Source organism: Chelonoidis abingdonii, chromosome 19 (assembly GCF_003597395.2).
Source record: "Chelonoidis abingdonii isolate Lonesome George chromosome 19, CheloAbing_2.0, whole genome shotgun sequence".
NCBI classification, from domain to species: Eukaryota; Metazoa; Chordata; order Testudines; family Testudinidae; genus Chelonoidis; species Chelonoidis abingdonii.
The window spans coordinates 35,041,202-35,064,845 of NC_133787.1; the positions used below are offsets into that span (position 1 = coordinate 35,041,202).

The 23,644-nt window shown below is 40.8% G+C and overlaps 1 protein-coding gene across 4 annotated transcripts in view; it reads left to right on the forward strand.

Annotated features, from left to right (window-relative positions):
• USP10 (ubiquitin specific peptidase 10) overlaps positions 1-23,644 on the forward strand; it is an 81,841-nt gene that overhangs the window by 11,936 nt on the left and 46,261 nt on the right. The window contains exons 2-5 of one of the 4 annotated variants that reach the window (XM_075073760.1): positions 8,308-8,376; positions 15,785-15,845; positions 17,629-17,715; positions 19,685-20,710. In XM_075073760.1, coding sequence (XP_074929861.1) covers positions 8,308-8,376; positions 15,785-15,845; positions 17,629-17,715; positions 19,685-20,710 — 1,243 coding nt within the window. The remainder of the gene's footprint in view (positions 1-8,307; positions 8,377-15,784; positions 15,846-17,628; positions 17,716-19,684; positions 20,711-23,644) is intronic. The other 3 variants (XM_075073761.1, XM_075073762.1, XM_075073763.1) reach the window with 3 other exon arrangements.

Below are 23,644 nucleotides of genomic sequence, written 5' to 3' on the forward strand. Positions count from 1 at the left end.
CCTGCTTGCAGCTTTCAGAACAGTCCTGTATTTTTAAAGATGCGCGCATCTTCCACTTTCCCAAGCAGCCACCAATGTTTGCATAACCATAGAAAAGTAGCATTTTCTGTTGATGTACTCGGGCTGGTGCCAAAATGAGGGGTATGCATGCTATACTAACCTAATTGCCTTCTGTGATGACATAACTGGCTTTGTGGATGAGGGGAAAGCAGTGGACGTGTTATTCCTTTACTTTAGCAAAGCTTTTGGTACGGTCTCTCACAGTATTCTTGCCAGCAAGTTAAAGCAGTATGGGCTGGATGAATGAACTATAAGGTGGATAGAAAGCTGGCTAGATCATCAGGCTCAATGGGTAGCAATCAATGGCTCCGTGTCTAGTTGGCAGCCAGTATCAGGTGGAATTCCCCAAGGGTTTGTCCTGGGCCTGGTTTTGTTCAATATCTTCATTATTGTTATGAAGGATGGCGTGGACTGCACCCTCAGCAAGTTTGCAGATGACACTAAACTGGGAGGAGTGGTAGATATGCTGAAGGGTAAGGATAGGATACAGAGGGACCTAGACAGAGAATTGGGCCAAAAGAAATCTGATGAGGTTCAACAAGGACAAGTGCAGAGTCCTTCACTTAAGACGGAAGAATTCCATGCACTGCTACAGACTACAGACTGAGCGGCTAGGCAGCAGTTCTGTAGAAAGGGACCTAGGAGTTGCAATGTACAAGAAGCTGGATATGAGTCAACAGTGTGCCCTTGTTGCCAAGAAAGCTAATGGTATTTGGGCTGTATAAGTAGGAGCATTGACAGCAAATGGAGAGACGTGATCATTCACCTCTGTTTGGCATTGGTGAGGCCTCATCTGGACTACTGTGTCCAGTTTTGGGCCCCACACTACAAGAAGGATGTGGAAAAATTGGAAAGAGTCCAGCGGAGGGCAATAAAAATGATTGGAGGGCTGGAGCACATGATTTATGAGGAGAGGCTGAGGGTACTGGGATTATTTAGTCTGCAGAAGAGAAGAATGCGGGGGGATTTGGTAGCTGCTTTCAACTACCTGAAAGGGGGTTCCAAAGAGGATGGATCTGTTCTCAATGGTAGCAGATGACAGAACAAGGAGTAATGGTCTCAAGTTGCAGTGGGGAAGGTTTAGGTTGGATATTAGGAAAAAACTTTTTCACTAGGAGAGGGTGGTGAAGCACTGGAATGGGTTACCTAGGGTGGTGGTGGAATCTCCTTCCTTAGAGGTTTTTAAGGTCAGACTTGACAAAGCCCTGGCTGTGATGATTTAGTTGAGGATTGACCCTGCTTTGAGCAGGGAGTTGGACTAGATGACCTCCTGTGGTTCCATCCAACCCTGATATTCTGATTCTATCTGTTGCCTTACCATAGTTTGGAAACCCCATTGCTCACATCCATCCACTGTGTCTTGCACATTGGTGAGAGTCACAATCCTGCATAGCCATGGTAATCGTTTCCTGCTAACTACTCACATGACAATGGACCCCACAGTGAATTTTCCAACTCCAATATTATTTGCCACTGACTGGTAGCAGTTTGATGTTTCAAGCTTCCAGAGTGTGATTGTCACTCACTTCTCCACTTTCAATGTAGCTCTTACTAAGGTATCTCTGTGCTGAAGGGCTGGGGCAAGCTCGGGGCACTGATTCAGGCATTTGGCCTTTCACATTCGGAATTTATGTACCTGCACCTATGTCTTGTCATCCCAAACATGCATTGTGGTGCGATCCCACCAGTCAGTGCTCATTTCTTGGGCCCAGAAGTGGCGCTTCACCGTTAGCAGCTGTTCCAGAATGCCACCAACAACCTTGAATTGTTTTTCACTGTGTCCCTCAGCAAACTGTTCTAGAAGAAATCCTCATAGCCCAAGTTGTTGAAATACTTCCTGATGGTCTACAAACACAGGACAATTGTGTGTCCTGTATTTGCAACATTTATGATAATAACCCAGAACTCTGTGGGCTCCATGCTTGTCTGGGATGGTAGAGACCAAAAAGTCTTGTCTAGGTTTATAGGTCTGTCAGTGTTTAACAAATAAGCATTCACTACATGTTTAGGGGAGAAAGAATCCCAGATCTGCTATTAGACTGTGGAATTTTCTCCCAAGGGAAGTAGTAAAACCCCCATCATTCGAGCCATTTAAAATTAGACAAAGGATTTGTAAATGCACATTAGTAAATGTGCAGTAGATAATGATATTGCACTGATTATAAGATAAGTTTATTAGATTATTTAAGCTATTTTAAAGTTATTTTTATTAGTTAAATAAAACTACCTTGAAAGTGTTAGCTACATAAGAGAAAAACAAGTTTATCAAAATATGTTTGCATTTAAAACTAACACACACTTAAATAAAATGAGTATTATGTGTAATGACTGAATTGGACTGATGTTTCTGGTCACCATATCCGTCAGGCTTTTAGAATTGGTAGATCTCATCTTCTCACACCTTATTTTTATTCATGGGATGAATAGGAAGAGGGAAAATAAGCTTTCCTGCTTTTTCAACTTCCAGTTGGTTTCTCAGTTTTGAGTGAAGTAGTTGTTGAACTGAACTAGTTGAATAAACTGAAATGAGGAAAATTATCCCTCTGTACCTGCAGAGCAGGCCACTGTAATCTAAAGTTGGTTTAGCACTTCCACAAACTCTGGTTCTAGGTGCTTTGCCAGTGACTTCCACCAGTTCAATGGCTTAACTTTCTTTAAAACAGACACAGGTTGAATTTTTGTATTTAATTTAAATTATATGACTAGATTATAGTAATGTTAGACCTCAACATAAGCTGTCATAATAGCAAATTTAATTTTAAATAGTCTTATTTTTAAAAAGAGATCATTTTGTTAAAATTGGGATTTTAAAAATTGCTTTTGCAACCTGTATTTGCCCCAGGGTGTGTATACATTATGGTAGTGTTTAATTACATGGTCATCTACTGTTTTTTTCCCCACAGAACTGCTTCCTTGTTGAAAGCAGAGATTCAGTGGTGTTCACTTAATGAGCAGTCTATGCAATATTTTGTTTTATCCTCGTTTTTCAGTGTGTGGCTCCATGCCTTATTCACTGTACACTATTCAGACCCTGCTCTGGAGACATTAATTATCTCATGAGCCTTTTTTTATGGTCCTCAACATTATAGTTTCTAAGTACTTGTCAAACATTAATTTATGTTCTAAACACCCTGGTGAGATGAGAGAGTGGCTTTATGTCCATTTTGCAGATGAGGAACTGAGGCTTAGAAACTAAGGTTAGACATTTCCATGAATTCAGAATGCCCAATTTGAAACATCTAGGACCTGATAACTTAGCATTTATATAGTGCTTCATTTGTTCAAAGCACAGTTCCCATTGATTTCAGTTACTGCTGTGAATATTGTGCACTTCTGTAAATCAGACCTCAGGATATGAAGTTGGATACCCAACAATGTGGCAGAGGCAGGGACAGAATCCAGTTCTCCGGGACAGCATTCAGCTGCCTTAACGATCAGACTGTACCTTTGTGTTTCTGCAGTCCCCTGCCTCCTTCATTAGACGCCTTCCAGCATCTGCTACAGATGAGGCAGGGGTGCTTCCTACATGACGCAAACCTGATCCATCCCCAAAGTAAGTCTGTCTTGTCTTAAGAACATAAGAATGGCCCTACTGGGTCAGACCAAAGGTCCGTCTAGTCCAGTATCTTGTCTTCCGACAGTGGCCGGTGCCAGGTGCCCCAGAGGGAATGAAAAGAACAGGTAATCATCAAGTGATCAATCCCCTGTCGCTTATTCTCAGCTTCTGGCAAACAGGGGCTAGGGACACCATTCCTGCTCATCCTGGCTAATAGCCATTGATGGGCCTATCCTCCATGAATTTATCTATTTCTTTTTTGAACCCTGTTATGGTCTTGGCCTTCACAACCTCTTTTGGCAAGGAGTTCCACAGGCTGACTGTGCATTGTGTGAAGAAATACTTCCTTTTATTTGTTTTAAACCTGCTGCCTGTTAATTTTATTTGGTGACTCCTAGTTCTTGTGTTATGAGAAGCAGTAAACAACACTTCCTTATCTACATTCTCTACACTAGTCATGATTTTATAGACCTCAATCATATCTCCCCTTAGCGATCTCTTTTCCAAACTGAAAAGTCCCAGTTTTATTAATCTCTCCTCATACAGAAGCCGTTCCATACCCCTAATCATTTTTGTTGCCCTTTTCTGAATCTTTTCCAATTCCAGTATCTCTCTTTTGAGATGAGATGACCACATCTACACACAGTATTCAAGATATGGGAATACCGTGGATTTATATAGAGACAACATGATATTTTCTGTCCTATTATCTATTCCTTTCTTAATTATTCCCAGCATTCTGTTTGCTTTTTTGACTGCCTCTGTACATTGAGTGGATATTTTCAGAGGACTATCCACAATGACTCCAAGATCTTTCTTGAGTGGTAACAGCTAATTTAGACCCCATCATTTTTATACATATAGTTGGGCATTATGCTTTCCAATGTGCATTACTTTGCGTTTATCAACATTAAATTTAATTTGCTATTTTGTTGACCAGTCACCCAGTTTTGAGAGAGCCTTTTGTAGCTCTTCTCAGTCTGCCTGGATCTTAACTTCTTTAAGAATTTTATATTATCGGCAAATCTTGCCACTTCACTGTTTACCCTCTTTTCCAGATCATTTATGAATATGTTGAATAGGATGGGTCCCAGAACAGACCCCTGGGGGATACCACTATTTATTTACCTCTCTCCATTCTGAAAACTGACCGTTTATACCTACCCTTTGTTTCCTATCTTTTAACCACTTACCAGTCCATGAGAGCACCTTCCGTCTTATCCAGTGGCAGCTTACTTTGCATGAGAGCCTTTGGTGAGGGACCTTGCCAGTGGGCTGTCTGAAAATCCACTGAATGGGGCAGATATCCTGTGGAAAAAATAGAATGTGATTGCTTTATGATAGTCTTTCATTATGTACGCACAATAAGTGGACAGAATTGTGGTTGCATAAGTGTCTTTAATAGTGGCATTTCCCAACTATTCAGTGATTGACTTTAAAACCGTAATTTTTTTGAACACTTTTTTATATCATTTCCATGTGTTTTTTTAAAATTAAGATATTACACTGCATGGCATCATATTGACACATCGAGCATCAGCAGGGTTGCAGTCTTTAGATTCAGTGAGCAGACCTCTGCCTTTTGAATTATGACTGTTAATAAGTTGTCATTTTCTGTGTGGACTAGTACTGAAGGGGACGTAGGCAGAGATGCAGTTTGCCAAAGGGTTTAACAATATTTACTGACAGCAGAGGAATGGTGAGATTCAGGAATCTTTGGTTCCATCCAAGTCTCTGGAGGGAAGAGTTTTTTTTTCTAGTAGTCGCAGGCTCTTGTACCTTTTCCACCAGAAGCACAACACCTGCCCCATCCCCTCCCAGTCCTGTCTGCTTCCTACCACTGGGTCCTTGTGCCAGGCTCCTTGATCTTTGGGAGAGGATTGCACAGTAACTCCATGAAATTTTCCTTGAGATCTCTCAGAAGGATTCCAGGGACATCCCTGCGTACATAAACTGCTCTACATGGCCCCTCTTGCCTCACTTTAGAGGGAAGTGAAAAGCAGATAACACTACCTCTCTTTGTTGTACTGCTACCTCTTCTCGTGAATGAATGAAAAGTTGATAGCTGTGTCGTCTTAAGTTGGGGGCACCATCAGTACATCATTGTTATGGGAAGTACAATTACACACTTAGCTGAAGAGCCTCAGGTGTATTGGGTTCGCCCATGCTTGACTGCCAGGACCGACTGGACTGCAGAGGAGTCTGAAACAGGTTCTAGCTTGCAGCGTAGCTGGATGCCCTAGTCAGATCTCCCCTGTCCTCCCCCACCTCCTCATCCTTGCTGTTCATGACAGGGTCCTACGACTCAGCTTTCTTGGAGGTATCCATGGTGGTCTGCAGGGTGGTAGTGGGGTCTCTGCCAAGTATGGCATGCAGCTCTTCGTAAAAGCTGCAGGTCTAAGTTTTGGTACCGGATCAACTGTTGACCTCCCTGGCCTTCTGGTATGCTAACACAGTTCCTTCACTTTCATGTGGCACTGCTGCTAGTCCCTGTTGTACCCTTCTGCATCCCCTTTGCAATCTGCTCAGAAATGTCCACAATTCTGTAGCTTGTTCGTAGCTGTGCTTGCACAGCTTCTTCTCCCCACAGGCTCAGGAGACCCAGTATCTCCTGTATACTCCAAGCTTGACCAGATATGGATCATGTAGCTAGCATGGTCAGCTGGCCAGTTGCATACAATAGTGAAGAGCAGCTAGGTGTGCTCACCAAGATGGACAAGCAGGAAAAGGTATTTCAAAAATTTGCAAGGCTTAAAGGAGGGGTTGTGGGAGGCTTCTAGTTTCCATGACCACTGGTCTGTGGGTTTCATAATTGTGACCAGGGTGGTCAGTGTCTGGCACTGAGACAGCTGCTTGGAGGACTGTTTGGATCAATGTAAGTAATGCAGTTTCTACAGTCTTGCTGCGTCAACCTCAGTACATCAGCTGTGGCTCAACTGTGTACCTGCACCTAAAAAGTCTCATAAAAACAAATTATGATTCCACAAATGTTCTTGTTAGGAACATTTTTGGGAGACGTTAAATGCAGTGTGTTAAGTGTAGGCCTACCCTAAGAGCTATGGGGCAATTTGCTGAAATATGTCTTAAGGGTTCTGTTCTTTAGGTGTTAAGTGATGTTTTTGGGTGTTGAATAGCTGATATATAGCAGCTGCTTAAAGAATCCTTCAAGGACTTAATGTTTTCATGGTCTCATACGCTGATCTTTAACTTCAAGCTGATAAATTACTTTATGTATGTAGTTTATGATCTTATGATTGTTTTGGTCTTGAGAACAATAACTTTTATATATGGCCTTTGTGTGAAGTATTGAGAACTGAAGATATATGTATGTACATCAGTTTTATATTTAGAAATACTTTGAATCAGGTTCTTCTAAGACTCCAAGTTCAAAAATGTTAAATCTTATGCATATTTTTGCAGTTGCTTGGAGCTGCAGCTTAAATTTCCTTTTTTAATTACTAGTGTATCCACCTATTGTTCCTTTAAGGAAACGAAACTGAGTTAAAAATATAAAATGCAATAGGGCTATATAATCTACCACAACCCAGCCTTTGATTTTATAGATGAAACAGCCACTCACATTTTCAACTCTCAGATAACCTTTTTTTGTAACAGAACTCCAGACTTAGATATGTACATCTCCGTATGGCCAAGAGGATTTATCAGGAGCATGGGTAGGCGTTGGTACCGTTGTTGTTCATCTGGGTTTTCTGAGGGAGGTGTTGATGATGTGGGAGAATTTCACTGTTGCCTTTGGAAGTTGCTGAGGAAAAGCACCTAGTCAAATTCTTTGTGGCAACACGACCATTTTTTTGGGCCCTCTCTGGCCATCATCAACAATTTCTGTGGCTACTTTGTCTGATGCATTGTATCCTCTTATATTTCTAGACATTGAAAACTAGTCTGTTCCAGTCCTCTACCTATTTCCTCAGTTTATTCAAATTCCCATTCTATCTTTTAATAATCTAAACTGCCACTGACCTTACTTTGCATCATCTGTATATTTGGACACCACTCAACTAGTTCCACGTCCTAAGCCATGGTCTACACTACCAGCTTATGTCAGTATAACTGTGACACTCGGGTGTGGATCTGACCCCTGCGTAGATAGCACTATGTCTCCTGTTGACATAGCTCCTGCCTCTTGGGAGGTGGAGTGCCTAAGCCAGCGGGAGAAGCGCTCCCATCGGCGTAGATAGTGTCTTTTCACTAAGCGCTGCAGTGGCTCAGCTGCAGCACTGTAAGTTTAGACAGGTCCTAAGTCTCTGAATAGGATTGGACCCAACACTGAGCCTTATGAAACCTAATATGTTAGACAGTTTCATGGGGATTTCGTGTCATTTACTATGTGAATTTTCTGTAAATTCTAAATTAAGCTTTCTTTTTTAACATTAAGACCTGTAGTGATGGGGGCCTTCTGTAAAACTGTCAGTTTACACTGGAGTTCCAGTTACTCATGGGAATTGTAAGAAAAAGCTTGTTGTAGACAAGGCTATAAAAATTAAGTAACTTGCTCAGGGCAACAGAAAGGAATCTGAAAGAGAGCAGGGATGCAAAGAGTAGTTTTAGTTCCCACTGCCACGCACAGAGCTTTAAAATGTCATTGCTCTTCTAAAAATAAATCATTTTACCTTTAATTTGCTAATGAGACAAAGTGTAAATCCTCATAACAATGTGTTTTCTTTTTTTAGTATATCTTTGGGGAGTTCAGCCCTGATGAGTTTAATCAATTCTTTGTGACTCCTCGATGCTCCGTTGAGGTAAGAACTATGTTTCAGTGTTTTACCTGAGGATGACATGACGCATATTGTTTTACACAAATGTAGTAGGTTTACTAGTATATAATTAAAAAAATAACAATCAATGTTGTTTTTATTGTTCACTTGTGAATTAACAAAATTCCGTTGTTCACTGTAGAACTCCTTGGAATATAATTTCAATTTGCATTCATATTGATCGCACACTAGTTGCTTACTCCTGCAGTTCTTTTCCTGTCCAGCTATATGGCAGATATAGCCTCTGTTAAGCAATGGTCTCTTGTTCTGTCCTTGCTCAACTCTAGAGTCAGTGTCTGAAATGTGGAGAGAAGGATCCTGGCTTCTTCTTTCTCCCTTTCTCATTGCTGGAATATCTGCCATTGTAGTGATTGCTGGAGTTGGAAAGGAACGAGCAGCTCTCCTTAATTAACTTTCCAGTGATGGACTTAGTAGCAACTCTTTCAGCAACATTCCTGTTTGTAGGTGAGATCCCAGATCTCTTGAACCAAAGAGGAAGAGTAGAGCTCTCACTACAGTGCCTGGTGTGCCTTTCTCCCTCCTGGTGGTAGTTATCCCAAGTAGATCCCAGGCTTTGTACTCTTCGGACTCATACCGCAGGTAGCACTGGAGAGTGAAAGGAGGTATCCTTTGGGTCCTGTAGGAAAGACCAAGAACCTCCAAGATCCCTGTATGACCAAACCTGGCCTAAAGGTAAAGGTCACAAAGAACAAAACTGAGAAAGTGATAAATATTTTAAATATTCACTTCTCTCTTCTGACCCTCTTCTTCTCTCCAACACAAAACAAACCCTCAACTGCATGTATACGGGAGGAAAAACCCCCCCCCCCCCCCGAATGAATATATTTATAAAGTAAGCTGTATTGTCAATCATTAATGTGTTTTACTAAGGTTCTGCTGTAGTAGTTTGATTTTCAAGTTCTTTGTGGCATACAGAAATTCACTACCTCATTGGTTTTCAAGTTCATGGGTGTATAGCTAACAACCCCGGTAGCTTTTCATATTGGTTGCATGAAGGAAAGTGAAGGATACTAGAAGAAGAGGATGAGGAAAAATAGATTGGAGGAAGACATGCAAAGGGTAGGGGAGGAAAGCAAAAAAAGGGGCGGTGAGACCAACATGAAGAGAACTTAACAGGTAGGTAGTGACGTCCTGCTTTTGTGAGTAAGTTAAAGCTATATACAAATGTTTCTGCTGCCAACAGACTGGAGAAAACAAATGCATTTGCTGGATTCACAAACACCAAATAGTTTGTCCTTTTACCACAAAAACAAGTTTTAGATTAAAATATAGTTTCCACAGCGCTGGAGGACACCAGCCTGGAGTGATGCATGACTGTCTCTTCTGTGAAGACTGGGCAGGAGTACAAAATGTTTGTTAGTGCCAAGTTCTTTCTGGTCTAATCTTCCACTTCCTCCGCCTTAGAGCACACCAGCAGGAGCAATATTCCTGTATCCTTGGCAGTGGGTGGATAGAAAGAATAAAGGGAAACATATAGTGCCTTTTGCTATAAGCTAGTTATGAAGTTGACTAATACACACGATTGGTACTCCAAACTCTGCTCCAAAAAAAAAAAAAAAAAGAGAGGAAGTTATCAGGACTTCCTTGCTTCTCTCATCAGGCTTCTCAGTTGGAGGTGAGAGCGCCTCCAAAGGGGTAAGAAAAAATATGCACTCTCCTCTGCTTTCCTTTTGAGCCCTTGATAGCTCTTATGGCTTGCTACTTTCTTAAGTCAGGCCTTTTTGTATTGTCCTGAAGTTGAACTGTGCAGAACATAACCCTGCCATCATGCTCCAAATTTGGCCCTTTAAAACACTCCCTCAAAGCTGCCTTTTCATGCTTAAGTTTACCGAAAAAGTATGGGAGTATCTTCTAAGAACTCTAGCTAAAGAAGGAGCAGAAATGATCATTAGGGCTCCTGGTGAAGTATCTGAATCCTTAGTGCACTGGTATCCCTGTGGTTTGCAAGATTTAGCTGACAGACTTATGTTGGAACTGTGATTTCCTCAGTGTGCTCACCATCACTTGGGGTGATTAGCAAAGCACATTCTGGTAGAACAGAGGAAGCTGACAGAGAGGCCCAATGGGGCAGTCATGAAGAAGCTTACATGTGGGGTAGAGTGCGAGTAACCCCAGCTAGTGATGTGTCCTTTATCAGCTGCCTTCAACCCTCCATTGTGCCACTTTTCTCCTGCCACTGTGTGCCTTCTCCACTCATCCCATGAAATTAAATAAGGTATCCCAATTTTGAGGAACCCCAATTGATTGAAAAGCAGATCATTTGAGTCATGATATAATTTCCTGTTGTATGTAATTTTACCCTCGGTGGTAGTGAATCATTTCAAACTACTGATGGTGAAGGAAGTAATTAGTTAGGAATAATTTAGAATGGATTTCATAATTTAACCCCCCCCCCATTTTATTTTCTCTTTCCAAATAAAGTGTTGCATTTTCTTAAGCCACTTTTAAAATTAGTGATAAAGATAAAAGCATTAATCATAAACCTTACTGTAAATCACAACTGAACATAGATTTTTGCAAAGCAAATCTGTTTTGCCTTGACCATGGAAGGAATGTAGGCTGAGCATAGGTGAATTGCAAAAATGCAGTAAAATTGAAATCTTTCAGCACTTCATTGAGAATTATAACTTTATAACCATAAATCATCTTGGATTCTTTTGATGATACAAAGATAAATTTTCAAACTTGGGTGTGTACAGGTAAGTACCATATATACTTGATCATAAGCCGGTTCATTTATAAGCCGACCCCTCTCTCTAAGATGGATAAGTAAAAATGGAAAATTTTTGTGACTTGTTCATAAGCCGATATTATAAGTCCAGGGTCAGCAAACTTTGGCTCCCGGGCCATCAGGATAAGCCACTGGCGGGCCGAGATGGTTTGTTTACCTCAAGCGTCCGTGGGCACAAAGGTAAACCTAAGTAAACAAAGTGTCCTGGCGCTCCAGCTGCTTACCCTGATGGGCTGGGACAGCAACTAGTGGGGAAATGTTTTGGGGGGAGAAGCTGGGGGTCAGCAGAGTAACACCTGTGCCCACCCCCACATGACCCCGCCCCTAGCCCAGGACCCCCGCACTCTCTCCATTCCTTCCCACCTTATCTGGGGAGGGCCAGGGGAGGATGTCTCTGTCCTGGTTGGATCTGCTCTGGCAGGCTGAGCGGTGTGGCTGCAGCATTTTCCAGTGGGCTGGGCTGGGCTGGGCAGCGTGGCTGCAGCCTGCCAACCCTGGAGCTGCTCCTACAGCAGCTAGGGGGAGAGCAGTGTGGCCAGAAGTGGAGAGACTCTGGCCCTGCCTCTTCCCTTCTGTCTCTGCTGGCTGTGCTGCCTCTCCGTGCTCCCTCTGTTGGGGGTGGAGGGGCTGTGTCCCACCTCTCCCTCTCTATACCCGTTCATAAGCCGACTCCCTTTTCTGGTGCTTCCCTTTTTTACCGCCCCCTCTTCCCCCCCTCCCCCCCCAAAATCAGCTTGAGAACAAGTGTAAATCTGTCATTACAAATTTAAGTGCAGATTCAGATACTTAAATCAACAGTTGGGAGCTTAAAATTAGGCACTTCAAACTTACATGTCTAAAATATATTTAAGATTTAGACATAGAGGTTACTTTACTAAAACCTTTATAATAGCTTGAACAACATGAGCATTGCCTTGAAAGAGTAACTACATCAGATATTTTGACTTTAATATTTTTGTGAGTGAGACATTGTTTACTCTTATTTGACTGCGGAATAGAATTTAAACATCTGTCATGCTTTGTCCATTTGTATTTGTTTTGTCACCAAGCCCTGTAGTTACTCAAAGATCTAGAAAGAGTATGTATATTTTTTTTTCTGTTTTGCTAAGCCACATTCTGTTTTCTACTTTACTCTTTATCTTCCCGTTCTCCACCCATTCATTCTCACTTCCATCCAAGAAGGGATGATGTTTATATAGTTAAAAATGTCTAAAATATGAATAGATCATTAGGAATACAGAAGTCTCAATACTTTTTATTCTGTTACTGTACCTAAAATAATTTTACATGATAGTATACAAGAAAGTATTTTATGTTTTAATTGTTTAAAGAAAATAGAAAGGATCAGATTCAGTGGAGAAATGTTTGTGACATTCTAAGGTCAGAACCATTAGCATTTAGGACAGTGGTACCAGTTATCTGCATAGCAGCTTGTCCTGTGTTTTCAGTGGCAAGCTTGAAGGCTTTGATTGCTTTTATTCAGAGGGGGGAGGATATGGGGAAAGGCTGGGAAGAATGAGACAGCCAGTCTACACAGCAAACACTGGTTCAAACAAAGGAAGACATATATCTGCTTGTTTGAATAGCTTAAATTTGATTTGCTTTTACAGTTGAGCACAGTTTGAACTTTCACAGGGAGAATTCAGGGAACATATGTACAAATAATTAAATGAAAATGCACACAGCAAAGAATAGATTCCCTAGTTCGACAAAGAATTTTTTTTAATTATCCCAGCTAGCTCATCACTAAAGAGAGTTTTCTAGTAAAATAGACTTAATTTTTTTTAAGTTAAATAAGGATTTATTTTCCCTGCCACCATTTAGAATATTGCTGAGGCTCACCCATAGATTCCATGGCATAGATTACTTTACTTAGAAATTATTTTATTTTATCAATTTCAGGGTCAGTTTCTGACGGTTGAGAGTTTTTTTTTCTTTCTTTCTTACTCCCCAACATCTCATTGGCTCTTTAGGGATTCCACCCACTTATCTCTTCCTCCTGTCTAGCACAAACACCTTATGTTTCAGCAAGTTCCTCCCAAAACTTGAAGATGCTTCACCTGAGTCCTCCATTCATCTATTCTTTCCTCCCTCCTCTTCAATATCTGTTTGAGACCACAAGGAGAGGTAAGATTTCATGTCAGTGCTGCCAGGAGCGCACTGAGGACACCCAGCAGTACATCTCATCCATCCCATTAAAGGTATCTGGACCCATTTATCAAAACGGTGCAAAACCACATGATCCTGTTCGTTCCTCACTAAGTCTAGATGAACAAGAGAGCACCATTGTGCAAAATGCCTTCCACTTTCAGCTTACTATAAATTTCAACCGTTCTTCTGAGGAAAAAAGATCTGACGATCATGATCCTTTCATTATCTCCAAACTGGAGTATTATATCGGGGCCAAAGATGAAAGTGATGCAGAGGTTCTAGTTTGTGAAAAATGTCAGTTTTACTTCTCAGTGAGCCGTTACTAATTCCCAGTCTGCTTCCATTGCCAAATCAAGACCAGTGAGCCTGACCTTCAAAGCCAGACCTTGTATGTTATCAACCAAATCTCCTTTCATGAGCCTTCAAGATAGCTGTTCTTCCATGGAACAACGCAGTTTATAATGTCCAGGGCAGAATATTTGAGAGCAGATTAAGATATTCAGCTGTGGAATGAACTTCCAGAGGAGTCTAAAGTTGGCCACCCTCAGAGGACATAGCAAGAGCTTGCTGGTAAAGAGAGCTTTCCCAGTATAATCAAAATTATTTTGTTTTTAAAGTATATATCTCCACCCAGAGCCTCCTATAACTGGAAAAAAAGAACAGAAGACTTCATGAGGTTCCACTAAGGAACTTGCTATGCAGATCTAATTTAGCTGGAAAGCACATGTATAATGTGATTATGGGTGCTGTAGAAAATCCTAAGATTTCTTGAAGCAGAGTGCATTTCAAGATCAATGTATGCCTATATGTTTGGAACTCAGTAGGGTCCTCTGCTCAGTGATGCATTATGTGTCTACAGACTACCAGGCAAGCTTTGTGGAAGAAGCTAAAGAGCAATATGAAATTTAACACCACATGGAATGTACTATAGGTGCAAAGCTTTAGTATATCTTACTTTTTCATGTGAAATATTTATCGTAGAATTTATTTATCCTTTAATTTCAGCATACTTATAGTAAACCAATATGTAGGCAATTATACTTTTTTTTTCTTTAATGTAACTAGTGAAAGAGTTACATTCATTCACTAGCTCCAGGTAATGGAACCTATGTTCTATACCAAAGTGCTTGATTCTCTATCCAGACAGTAACCATGGTGGCACTATTTAGACTGGCAGTGCAAATCTAGTAGTCTTCATTTTGCTATAGTGAACAGGATAAGATGATCCAGACTAGCTGCTTTAAATTTTGCTGTATTTTTAAGCAGAGTGTTTACAGCTCTTCAAAGGCAATACTACTTGTGGATAAAACAGAGGGCTTGGAGTCAAAAGGCCTGGGTTCTATTATGGCTCTGCCACAGGTTTCTGTCGTGAACGTTAGCAAGCTATTTAATCTCTTTGTCCTTCCGTCCCTTTAATTCTTGGTACGTTTTTGCTGTACTCAAAGAATCCTGAAGTGAACTGGAGGACAGCTCGTGTTTCTAGAGCAGGGGTGGGCAAACTATGGCCCACGGGCCAGGTTCAGCACACCAGCCATTTTAATCTGGTCCTTGAGTTCCTGTTGGGAGCAGGGCCTGGCACTCCAATCGGGAAACAGGGTTGGGGGCTGTTTGACGCGGCTCCTGGAAGCAGCGGCATGGCCCCTCTCCAGCTCCTATATGTAGGGGCAGCCAGGGGGCTCTGCTCTTTACGCTGCCCCAGCCCCAGCCACTGCCCCTGCAACTTCCATTGGCCAGGAACCATGACCAATGGGAGCTGCGGGGGTGGTGCCTGTGGACAGGGCAGTGTGCAGACTGCCTGACTGCGCCTCTATGTAGGAAGTGGAGAAGGATATGCTGCTGCTTCTGGAAGCTGCTTGAGGCAAGTACCGCCCCGAGCCTGCACCCCTGAGCCTCCCCCCACACGCTAACCCCCGCGCCAGCCCTTAGCCCTCCAAACTCCTTGATCCCAGCCCGGAGCACCGTCCTGCACTCCAAATCTCTCATTCCCACCCCATAACCTGCACCCCCAGCTGGAGTCTGCACCCCTTCCCGCACCCCAGCCCCGATTCCCCTCCTGTCCTCCGAACTCCTCGGTCCCAGCCCAGAGCACCATCTTGCACCTCAGAGCTCACACCCGCAGATGGAGCCCTCACACCCGAACCCCAATTTTGTGAGCATTCATGGCCTGCTATACAATTTCTATTTGCAGATGTGGCCCTTGGGCCAAAAAGTTTGCCCACGCCTGTTCTAGAGTTTGTAACTCAAGGTGATGGTAGTCTTTATCTCTCATCTCTGATTATGGTAAATTACACTCTGTAGAGTGTCAGACTACAATGTGTAGGGATGAGTGTGTGTATATATAGAAATATAAGTTCAAGACAGCATTTAGGGCAATTGGATATAAAGAGTTATTTTGAAATGATCAAGGTATTTCTAATTAATTTAATATAAAATGTTATTTTTAAAGAGCTGTTTTGCCTATCATTAAGTCTTATTTTCTTTTCTTTGCAGCTTCCTCCATACAATGAAACAGTTTCTTGTGGTGTTAAGTCCACAGGTGAGCGTCATGATGGTAAGAAATCATTCCTTTTATATCCCCCCCCCCCCCCCCCCCCCCCCGGGTGTGGGGCTCTCCCCATAATGTCCTGATATAGTAGATTGTCTTTAAATTAGTCCAGTTCAGGTTGATTAGCATGTATATGAGCATGTGTTTGGCAGGCTGCTTTTTCAATGCTTGCTAGCCCATTGAAATCTACAAGAATGTTTGAGAATCTTGTTTTAACATTTTTCTGTAGCTAACTGTAGTAAATATGCTCGCTACTTCACTATGGTAGCTTGTGCTCTAACAATTCCATTAAAAAATTTCTTGTTGAAGCTTTTAGAATTCAGTTGAAAAAATTGCTTAGGGCTAGAGCTTAGTATGGAGTTCTTACTCAAGGAGCAACTAAAATAAATAGCTTGGATAGCACTTAACCATCTGTGGACTTTTACTGCCCCCTCTGTAAAAGTCTCAACACCAGTATTTTTTGACAGTTGCAGCCTGAAGATGACTCTGAGAGCAGTGTTCTGCTTAGTGTTCAGCATGACATTCTGTTTCTATGTGGCTCAGCTGTTTTTCTGGAAAATCCTTTTTTGGAGGGAGTGAGAGAGACAGTCTGACTCGCAATGTGAAAATGTGTTACCGAGCTCTGATTTAAAGCAGTAATGGTCACTGTTTCCCCTCACATGCATACTTTTTCCCCACATGTTGAAAAGGAAAAAAACTTGTCAGGTTTCATAATAATATAATTCATATTTACATAGCACCTTCCAGCTGAGGATTTCAGTTCTTTATAATAGTCTGCATAGTACTTTTACAAAGTAGATAAATATTGTCATTTTACAGCTGAGTTAACAAAGTTGTAGAGAAGTTGAGACTTGTCCAAAGGTATTTGGGAAGCTTATGGCAAAACTGGGAATAGAACCCAGATCTCCTTTAGCTAAAAATATACTTGATGTTTGTTTTAAATTTGGCAGGTCATTAGTGCAGCATTTGGAATAGCCATTAAAATTTTCTACAAGAACAAAATCCACAAGGTAGCATTAGGGAAAGCATAAACATAAAGATAAGTTATTGGCCATAATTTTCAGATTTGGTGACTAAACTTAGATTCCTAAACAAAGATTCAGGGTACCTAACTAATATGGTGCTAAGCAACAACTCCGTCTAAAGTCAGTGGAAACTGTGAGTGCTTAGCACCTTTGGAAATCTGGGAAATTTTTTTTCAGGTGCCTAAATATGGATTTAGGTGCCTGACTTTAAATGACTAAGTTTGAAATAGGGATGATTACCGAAATGGCTTTCTGTATGGTTTAGCACAAGCTATATAGAAAGTTGGTTTCTGCAAATGTTTTTCAGATCCTGCTCAGACCCTAAATACTCCCTCCCTCCCCTGAGATTGGTTAATGATGGCAAATCTAACTTTGCCTGAGAAATGTGTCTTACTTAACAAACCTGCACTGTAATGTGCCTGCATAGTATCATAGTTATGGCTGCATAAGAAGCAGTTGAAACTAAAATGGAAAAAAATTCCTCAGGCAAAGTCTTGTTAGTAACACTGAGATGACCCATTGATCACATAACCATAGTATAAAATGTTTCTATTTTTATGGTATAATGATATCTACAATGAATGGCTGGAGGAGCTGTTGATGCATATTATGAATAATTGCATTTGGCTAAAAAGCTGCATGATACACAGTGCATACTAATTCTTAATACGCATTCACAGCTTTCATTGTAATGCATTGACATGATACATTGTAACATCTTCAAAGGGTATCTTGTCAATGTGCAGTATTCTTCATACCTTCAGGTGCATCCATTTCAATCCATGCAACAATAGATCCTCGAAACACCACGGAATGGATTGAAACAAAGGTGGCTGGAAGCAAAGTGGAAGGTACAAAAATAACCATAAAAGAAAGTTGGTCTCTTTCATATTTTTCTTTAAAAGGGCACTAAATACAATGTTAAAACAAATGAGATTCTGTTGTAACTAGTGGCAGTATGGAAATGAGTGTTATGACCCAACCTTCACAGTTCCTGTAAATAAGAGGTATTTCAGGGATTTGATTTAAAGGAGGAGTAAAAGTCTTAACTCCTTTTTGGTTGATTTTATTCACTTTACAGTTATTGTAAAGTGAGTCTTTTTTCTTACTGCAGTTTGGCTATAGGTAATAGATTTAAATTCCTTTGCTAATGATCCCCTGGTTTGCTGGATTAATAGCATGTGCAATTTTGCTCCAGACTATAAAATAGCATACCAAGTCTTAGTCCAAAAGCAATTTTTTCTAATAAGAATTTAGGGAAAATCCTATGCTTGATTGGTTTTAAATTTTATTAAGGTTTAATTAGGGATTGGAAGATTTCAACAGGTATTAAGAAAAATACACAATTTATTCCTAAAACTTAAAAATACTATGATTGGCATCAACTCTATTATGCTCTTTTGGATAAAAACAAGTGTTAATGACACTGATACGCTCATTAACATGGATCTGTTGAAATGCTGTGTGCACAAATAAATTGCACAAAATCGTCTTATCCTGTTAGCAAATGTATAGGTAAACTAGATGAATCTGAAGATGTAAAGATTAGTGCGCCATATTATACGTATTTATTTTGAAATAGTGATCTATGGTGTTTGAACAGGAATCCTGTAGGAAAAGGATGATCTGAAACTCACTTTCTAGCAACGCTTTTTTTTCCTTTTGCAAAACAGAAAACAAATACTTTCAAGCTCATGGAAACAGTAATAGATGTACGATAGAAAATCACATAAAATTGTTTTCTGATTAAATATTGATGAAAATTTGTCCTGGGAATTTATAAAATTCATGCTGTTTTTTGAATGTTAGTATCTTAATTACATTACACCCCTGTTTGGTATTCATGACAATTTCTGTCACAGTTATACACTTTAAATGTCAAGGCAGCCTGAGGCATGTAGTGTTACTAGTTTTTGTAATCTATTAATAAAATATATATGGTGGACACTTAAGTTCCATACACTCGCAACATACAGTTCTTTGATATCATGTTTAAACAGGAATTTAATTAGGGTTTTACATGTAAAAAAACATGACTATAGCAGCATTTTGGTAGATTTCAGTCTATATTATGAGAATTTCTTTTCATTTCTTGAAAGTTATGAAATTATTGAGGTAAATTATTTCTCATTGTTCATATACTCACCTTCAATCAATTTATATTTGAAATGTAATATATCTGGCTTTGATCCAGTCACATTAGTTGTATTTCTTGTGACACACAAAATGTATATCATATCTTTTTTTTATTAAGTCGCTGATAATTTTGGATTTCCAAAACCTGAAATTGTAACATTTCCAGTTCATTAGAATGCAAAATATCATTCTGCCATTTGTGATTGTCTTAAGATTTTTTATTTAAGAATATTTATCAGTTGCAAAGGTGGATTTTACTTTACTTTTGGCAAAGTGCAGTTTATAGACTTACTGTCATAGAAAATAAGACCTTCTTTAAAGATATGCAGTAGTATGAAAAAGAATACTCTGTGTTCCTCATGCTGCCGTTGGATCCAAGCAGACTCCATATGGCTGAAAGGGTACAGCTGTGTTTATTGCAAGATCTGTGCCCAGGTTTTCTTAAACTGAAGTCCTGTGATGTACTCTGTGTTAAAACTTTGATACTCTTGCATCCTCATTTCATTTTAAAATTTTTTAAAAACCATCTTTTTTCAAGATACAAATGGACATTGAGGATGATTTTTGTTTGTATGAGGAATGTCATTTATACTTATGTTTCATGGAAACAGACTTGTCTGTTACTAATTTTGTATCTTTGTGACTGGACTTTACTAACAGAGTTTTTTAATTTATTTTGTCCAGGGGAGGATTATCGGAGAATTGAATTTGGTGTTAATGAAGTTATTGAGACAGAGTCATCTGTGCTGAATAACAATGACTACGGTATTTCGAGCACTCTGAATCCTCAGGCTCCAGAATTTATTCTCGGTTGTGCATCAACTCAGAAAACCCATGATGACATTCTTAATGAAACTAACTTCAACTCCATAGACTGCCAGTTCACTGATCCTGCCCTTGCTCTGGATAGCGGTTCTAATCCTGAAAATGATAGCTTATCTGGGGGCCTTGGACAACGGGAGCGTAAAAAGAAGAAAAAAAGACCACCTGGATACTACAGTTATTTGGAAGATGTCAGTGATGGCATTGTTCCTGCAGAAGCTCTTGTAAATGGCCATGCAAATTCATCAGGACTGAATAGTATAAGCGCAGAAGATACGGAACTTACAGGAGACAGACCATCATCAGCCTCACCAAGGACTTGTAACAGCCCTGAAAATTCTGTGGACTTCATTAGTGAAGCTGTGTCTGATGATTCTGTTTCTAGTGTATTAGACAATACCAGGACTGCAGGGCAGCCTGAGATATGCAGTGTTATCAATTCTGAACAATTCTGTATCTCCTCAGAGGCTGGTAGAGAGAGCCCTTTAAGGACAGCTGTTGTAGAACCTTATGATGGTACTGATACTACTGAAAATCTTGGTGTTACAAATGGACAAACACTTGAATCATCTGGTGAGGGCCCAGCTGCCAATGGGGTAGAATTGCACACTATGGAAAGCACTGACTCAGACCAAGCTAAGCCTGAAGATGTTTCACCTACTACTGAGGCGACAGCCCCGGTTTCAGGATCAGTCCCTGTTAATCAGCCTGCAAAATCGTGGGCTAGTCTTTTTCACAATTCCAAGCCCTCTGCTTCCACATCTGTGGCCTATGTTGAGACTAAGTGTACCCCTCCTGCCACATCTACTCTATTCCCTGAAAAACAGGTTGAAGTCAAAGAGGGACCTGTTCCAGTTTCAGAGGATCCTGTAGCCATAAAGATTGCAGGTATAGTTAACAGACACTAGAGTGGACATTCTGGTAGAACAGTAGCACATTTTGCCTTAAAACAAGAGTGTACAGTATTGAAAGAGAGAAGAGACACACTTGTGTTAATCCAAGATTAAGGTTGATTTTAATTAAACAATTCCGAAAATTAATATAGTTATTAAAAGTGGGTAACTATTTCAACTCTGTCCTTTGAATAAACATTGCAATAATGTAATATCATATGATCATACAACAAGAATACAGTAATATAAATGCTACATATAAGCATCTAAAGCTACGTGAGGCATGGTTTAAATTTAACAGCACAGAGTTTGATTTAACAGTCTTACTGGAGGAGCAGTTTAGAAAAAAAGTATTTGCTTTCTGTTGAATTGTTTGCTAAATAGTATGTCTCATCATCCAGTGTTTGTGATCCTGTTATAATGCATACATTCAAGGGAGGAGTGTTCAGATTGCTTATGTTAGAATTAAGAAATTCAGTTAATGTTAATATTTCAGCTATAACATTTCATTAACGTAATTCTTTGATTTTGTTTTATCCTTTTTAGGGCTGTCAAACGATTAAAAAAATTTACTGCAATTGCAGTTTTAATCACACTACTACCTGTAACAGAATACCATTTAATTAAATATTTTTGGATGTTTTCTACAGTTTCAAATTGATTACAGTTACAACACAGAAAACAATGTACAGGGTTCAGTTTAAATTATTTTGATTACAAATATTTACAGTGTAAAAATGATAAAAGAAATAGTATTTTTCAATTCACCTCATACAAGTATTGAAGTGCAATCTCTTTATCATGAAAGTGCAATTTACAAATGCAGATTTTCTTTGGTTACATAATTGCACTCAAAAACCAAACTGTGTAAAACTTTAGAGCCTAGAAGTCCACTCAGTCCTATTTCTTGTTCAGCCAGTCGCTAAGACAAGCAAGTTTGTTTACACTGATGGGAGATACTGCCTCCTGCTTCTTATTTACAATGTCACCTGAAAGGGAGAACAGGTGTTCTCAAGGCACTCTTGTAGCTGGCATTGCAAGGTATTTATGTGCCAGATATGCTAAACATTTGTATGCCCCTTCCATGCTTCGGCCACCATTCCAGAGGACATGCTTCCATGCTGATGGTGATTGTTTTAAAAAACAAACAAACAAACAAAGTCCATTAAATTTGTGACTGTACTCCTCCAGGTGAGAATTGTATGTCTCCTGCTCTGTTTTACTTGCATGCTGCATATATTGCATGTTATAGCAATTTCAGAGGATGACCTAGCACATGTTCGTTTTAAAAACACTTTCACGGCAGATTTGACAAAATGCAAAGAAAGTATACACTACCCCGATATAACGCGATCCTCTGGAGACACAAAATCTCACCGCATTATAGATGAGACCACATTATATCAAACCTATTTGCTCCGTCCCCCTGTTCCTTGTTCCCTGACCGTCCTCTCCAGAGACCCCCCTACTCAACCCCCCTGTTCCCTGACAGGCTCTCACTGGCAGCGGCGGGAAGCAGAGCAGCAAGGCCCCAGTCCGCTCCACTCCACCAGCTCCCAGCCGCGGCGCTCCGCTTCCAATTGTCGGGGAGTGCAGGGAGGTTGGGGAAAGGACGCCCCCCCACACACACACTCTCTCACCGGCAGCGGGAAGCAGAGCGAGGTGGCACCAGCCTGCTCCACTCTGCCAGCTCCCAGCTGCAGCACTCTGCTTTCTGCTGCTGATGAGTGTGGGTAGGCTGGGGAAAGGATGCCTCCCTGTACTCACCTGAGGCAAGAAGCGGAGTGCTGTGGCTGGGAGCTTTCAGAGTGAAGCCGATTGGGGCCAGGCCGCTCCGCTGCTGGTGAGTGCAAGGGGGATCCCTTCCCCCAAGCCTCCTTCCCCAAGCGACATGGCTGGGGCTGGGGCGAGGGAAGCAGAGTGGGCTGCTCCCGGCCCCCTGCTAATCCCCCGGGCCACTCTGGGACTACGGGGTCCCCAAAAGTGCCCTCCCACAGCTCCTGCCCCCCAGACCCTGAGGAGGGGGAATCCCAACCTTCCCCAAGACCCTCTGCCCCTTATCAAACTCCTCAGCCCCAGTCTGGCCCGACACCCTTAACATGCTGCTCAGAGCAGCATGTCAGAGCTTTGCTATGTTATAACGTGACCCAATATAACATAAGTTCGCATATATTGCAGTAGAGATGCACTGATGTAAGATTTCTAAAAATAGCTACAGCACTTGACCCAAGATTTAAGAGTCTGAAGTGCTATCCAAAATCTGAGAAGGACGAGGTGTGGCGCATGCTTTTAAAAGTCTTAAAAGAACTACGTTCCAGTGCGGAAACTACAGAACTCAGACCACCAAAAAAGAAAATCGGCCATCAGCTTTCAGCTGGTGGCATGTGACTCAGATGATGAAAATGAATATGCGTTATCAAGCAGAACCCATAATCAGCATGGAAGCATGTCCTCTGGAATGGTAGTTGAAGCATGAAGGGACATAGGAATCTTTATTGCATCTGGCACGTAAATATCTTGCAACGCCAGCTACAACAGTGCCTCTCGAATGCCTGTTCGCACTTTCAGGTGACATTGTAAGCAAGAAGCAGGCAGCATTATCTCCTGCAAATTGTACCCAACTTTGTTTGAGTGATTGGCTGACCATGAAGTAGGACTGGGTGGGCTTCATAGGCTCTAAAGTTTTACATTGTTTTATTCTTGAATGCAAATTTTTTTGTACGTAATTCTACATTTGTAAGTTCATCTTCCATGACAAAGAGATTGCACTACCGTAATTGTATGAGGTGAATTGAAAAATACGTTTTTTGTTTTTTACAGTACAAATTTGTAAAAGAGCACTGTACATTTTGTATTCTATATTGTAATTGAAATTAGTATATTTGAAAATGTAGTAAACATCCAAAAATATTTAAAATAAATGGTATTC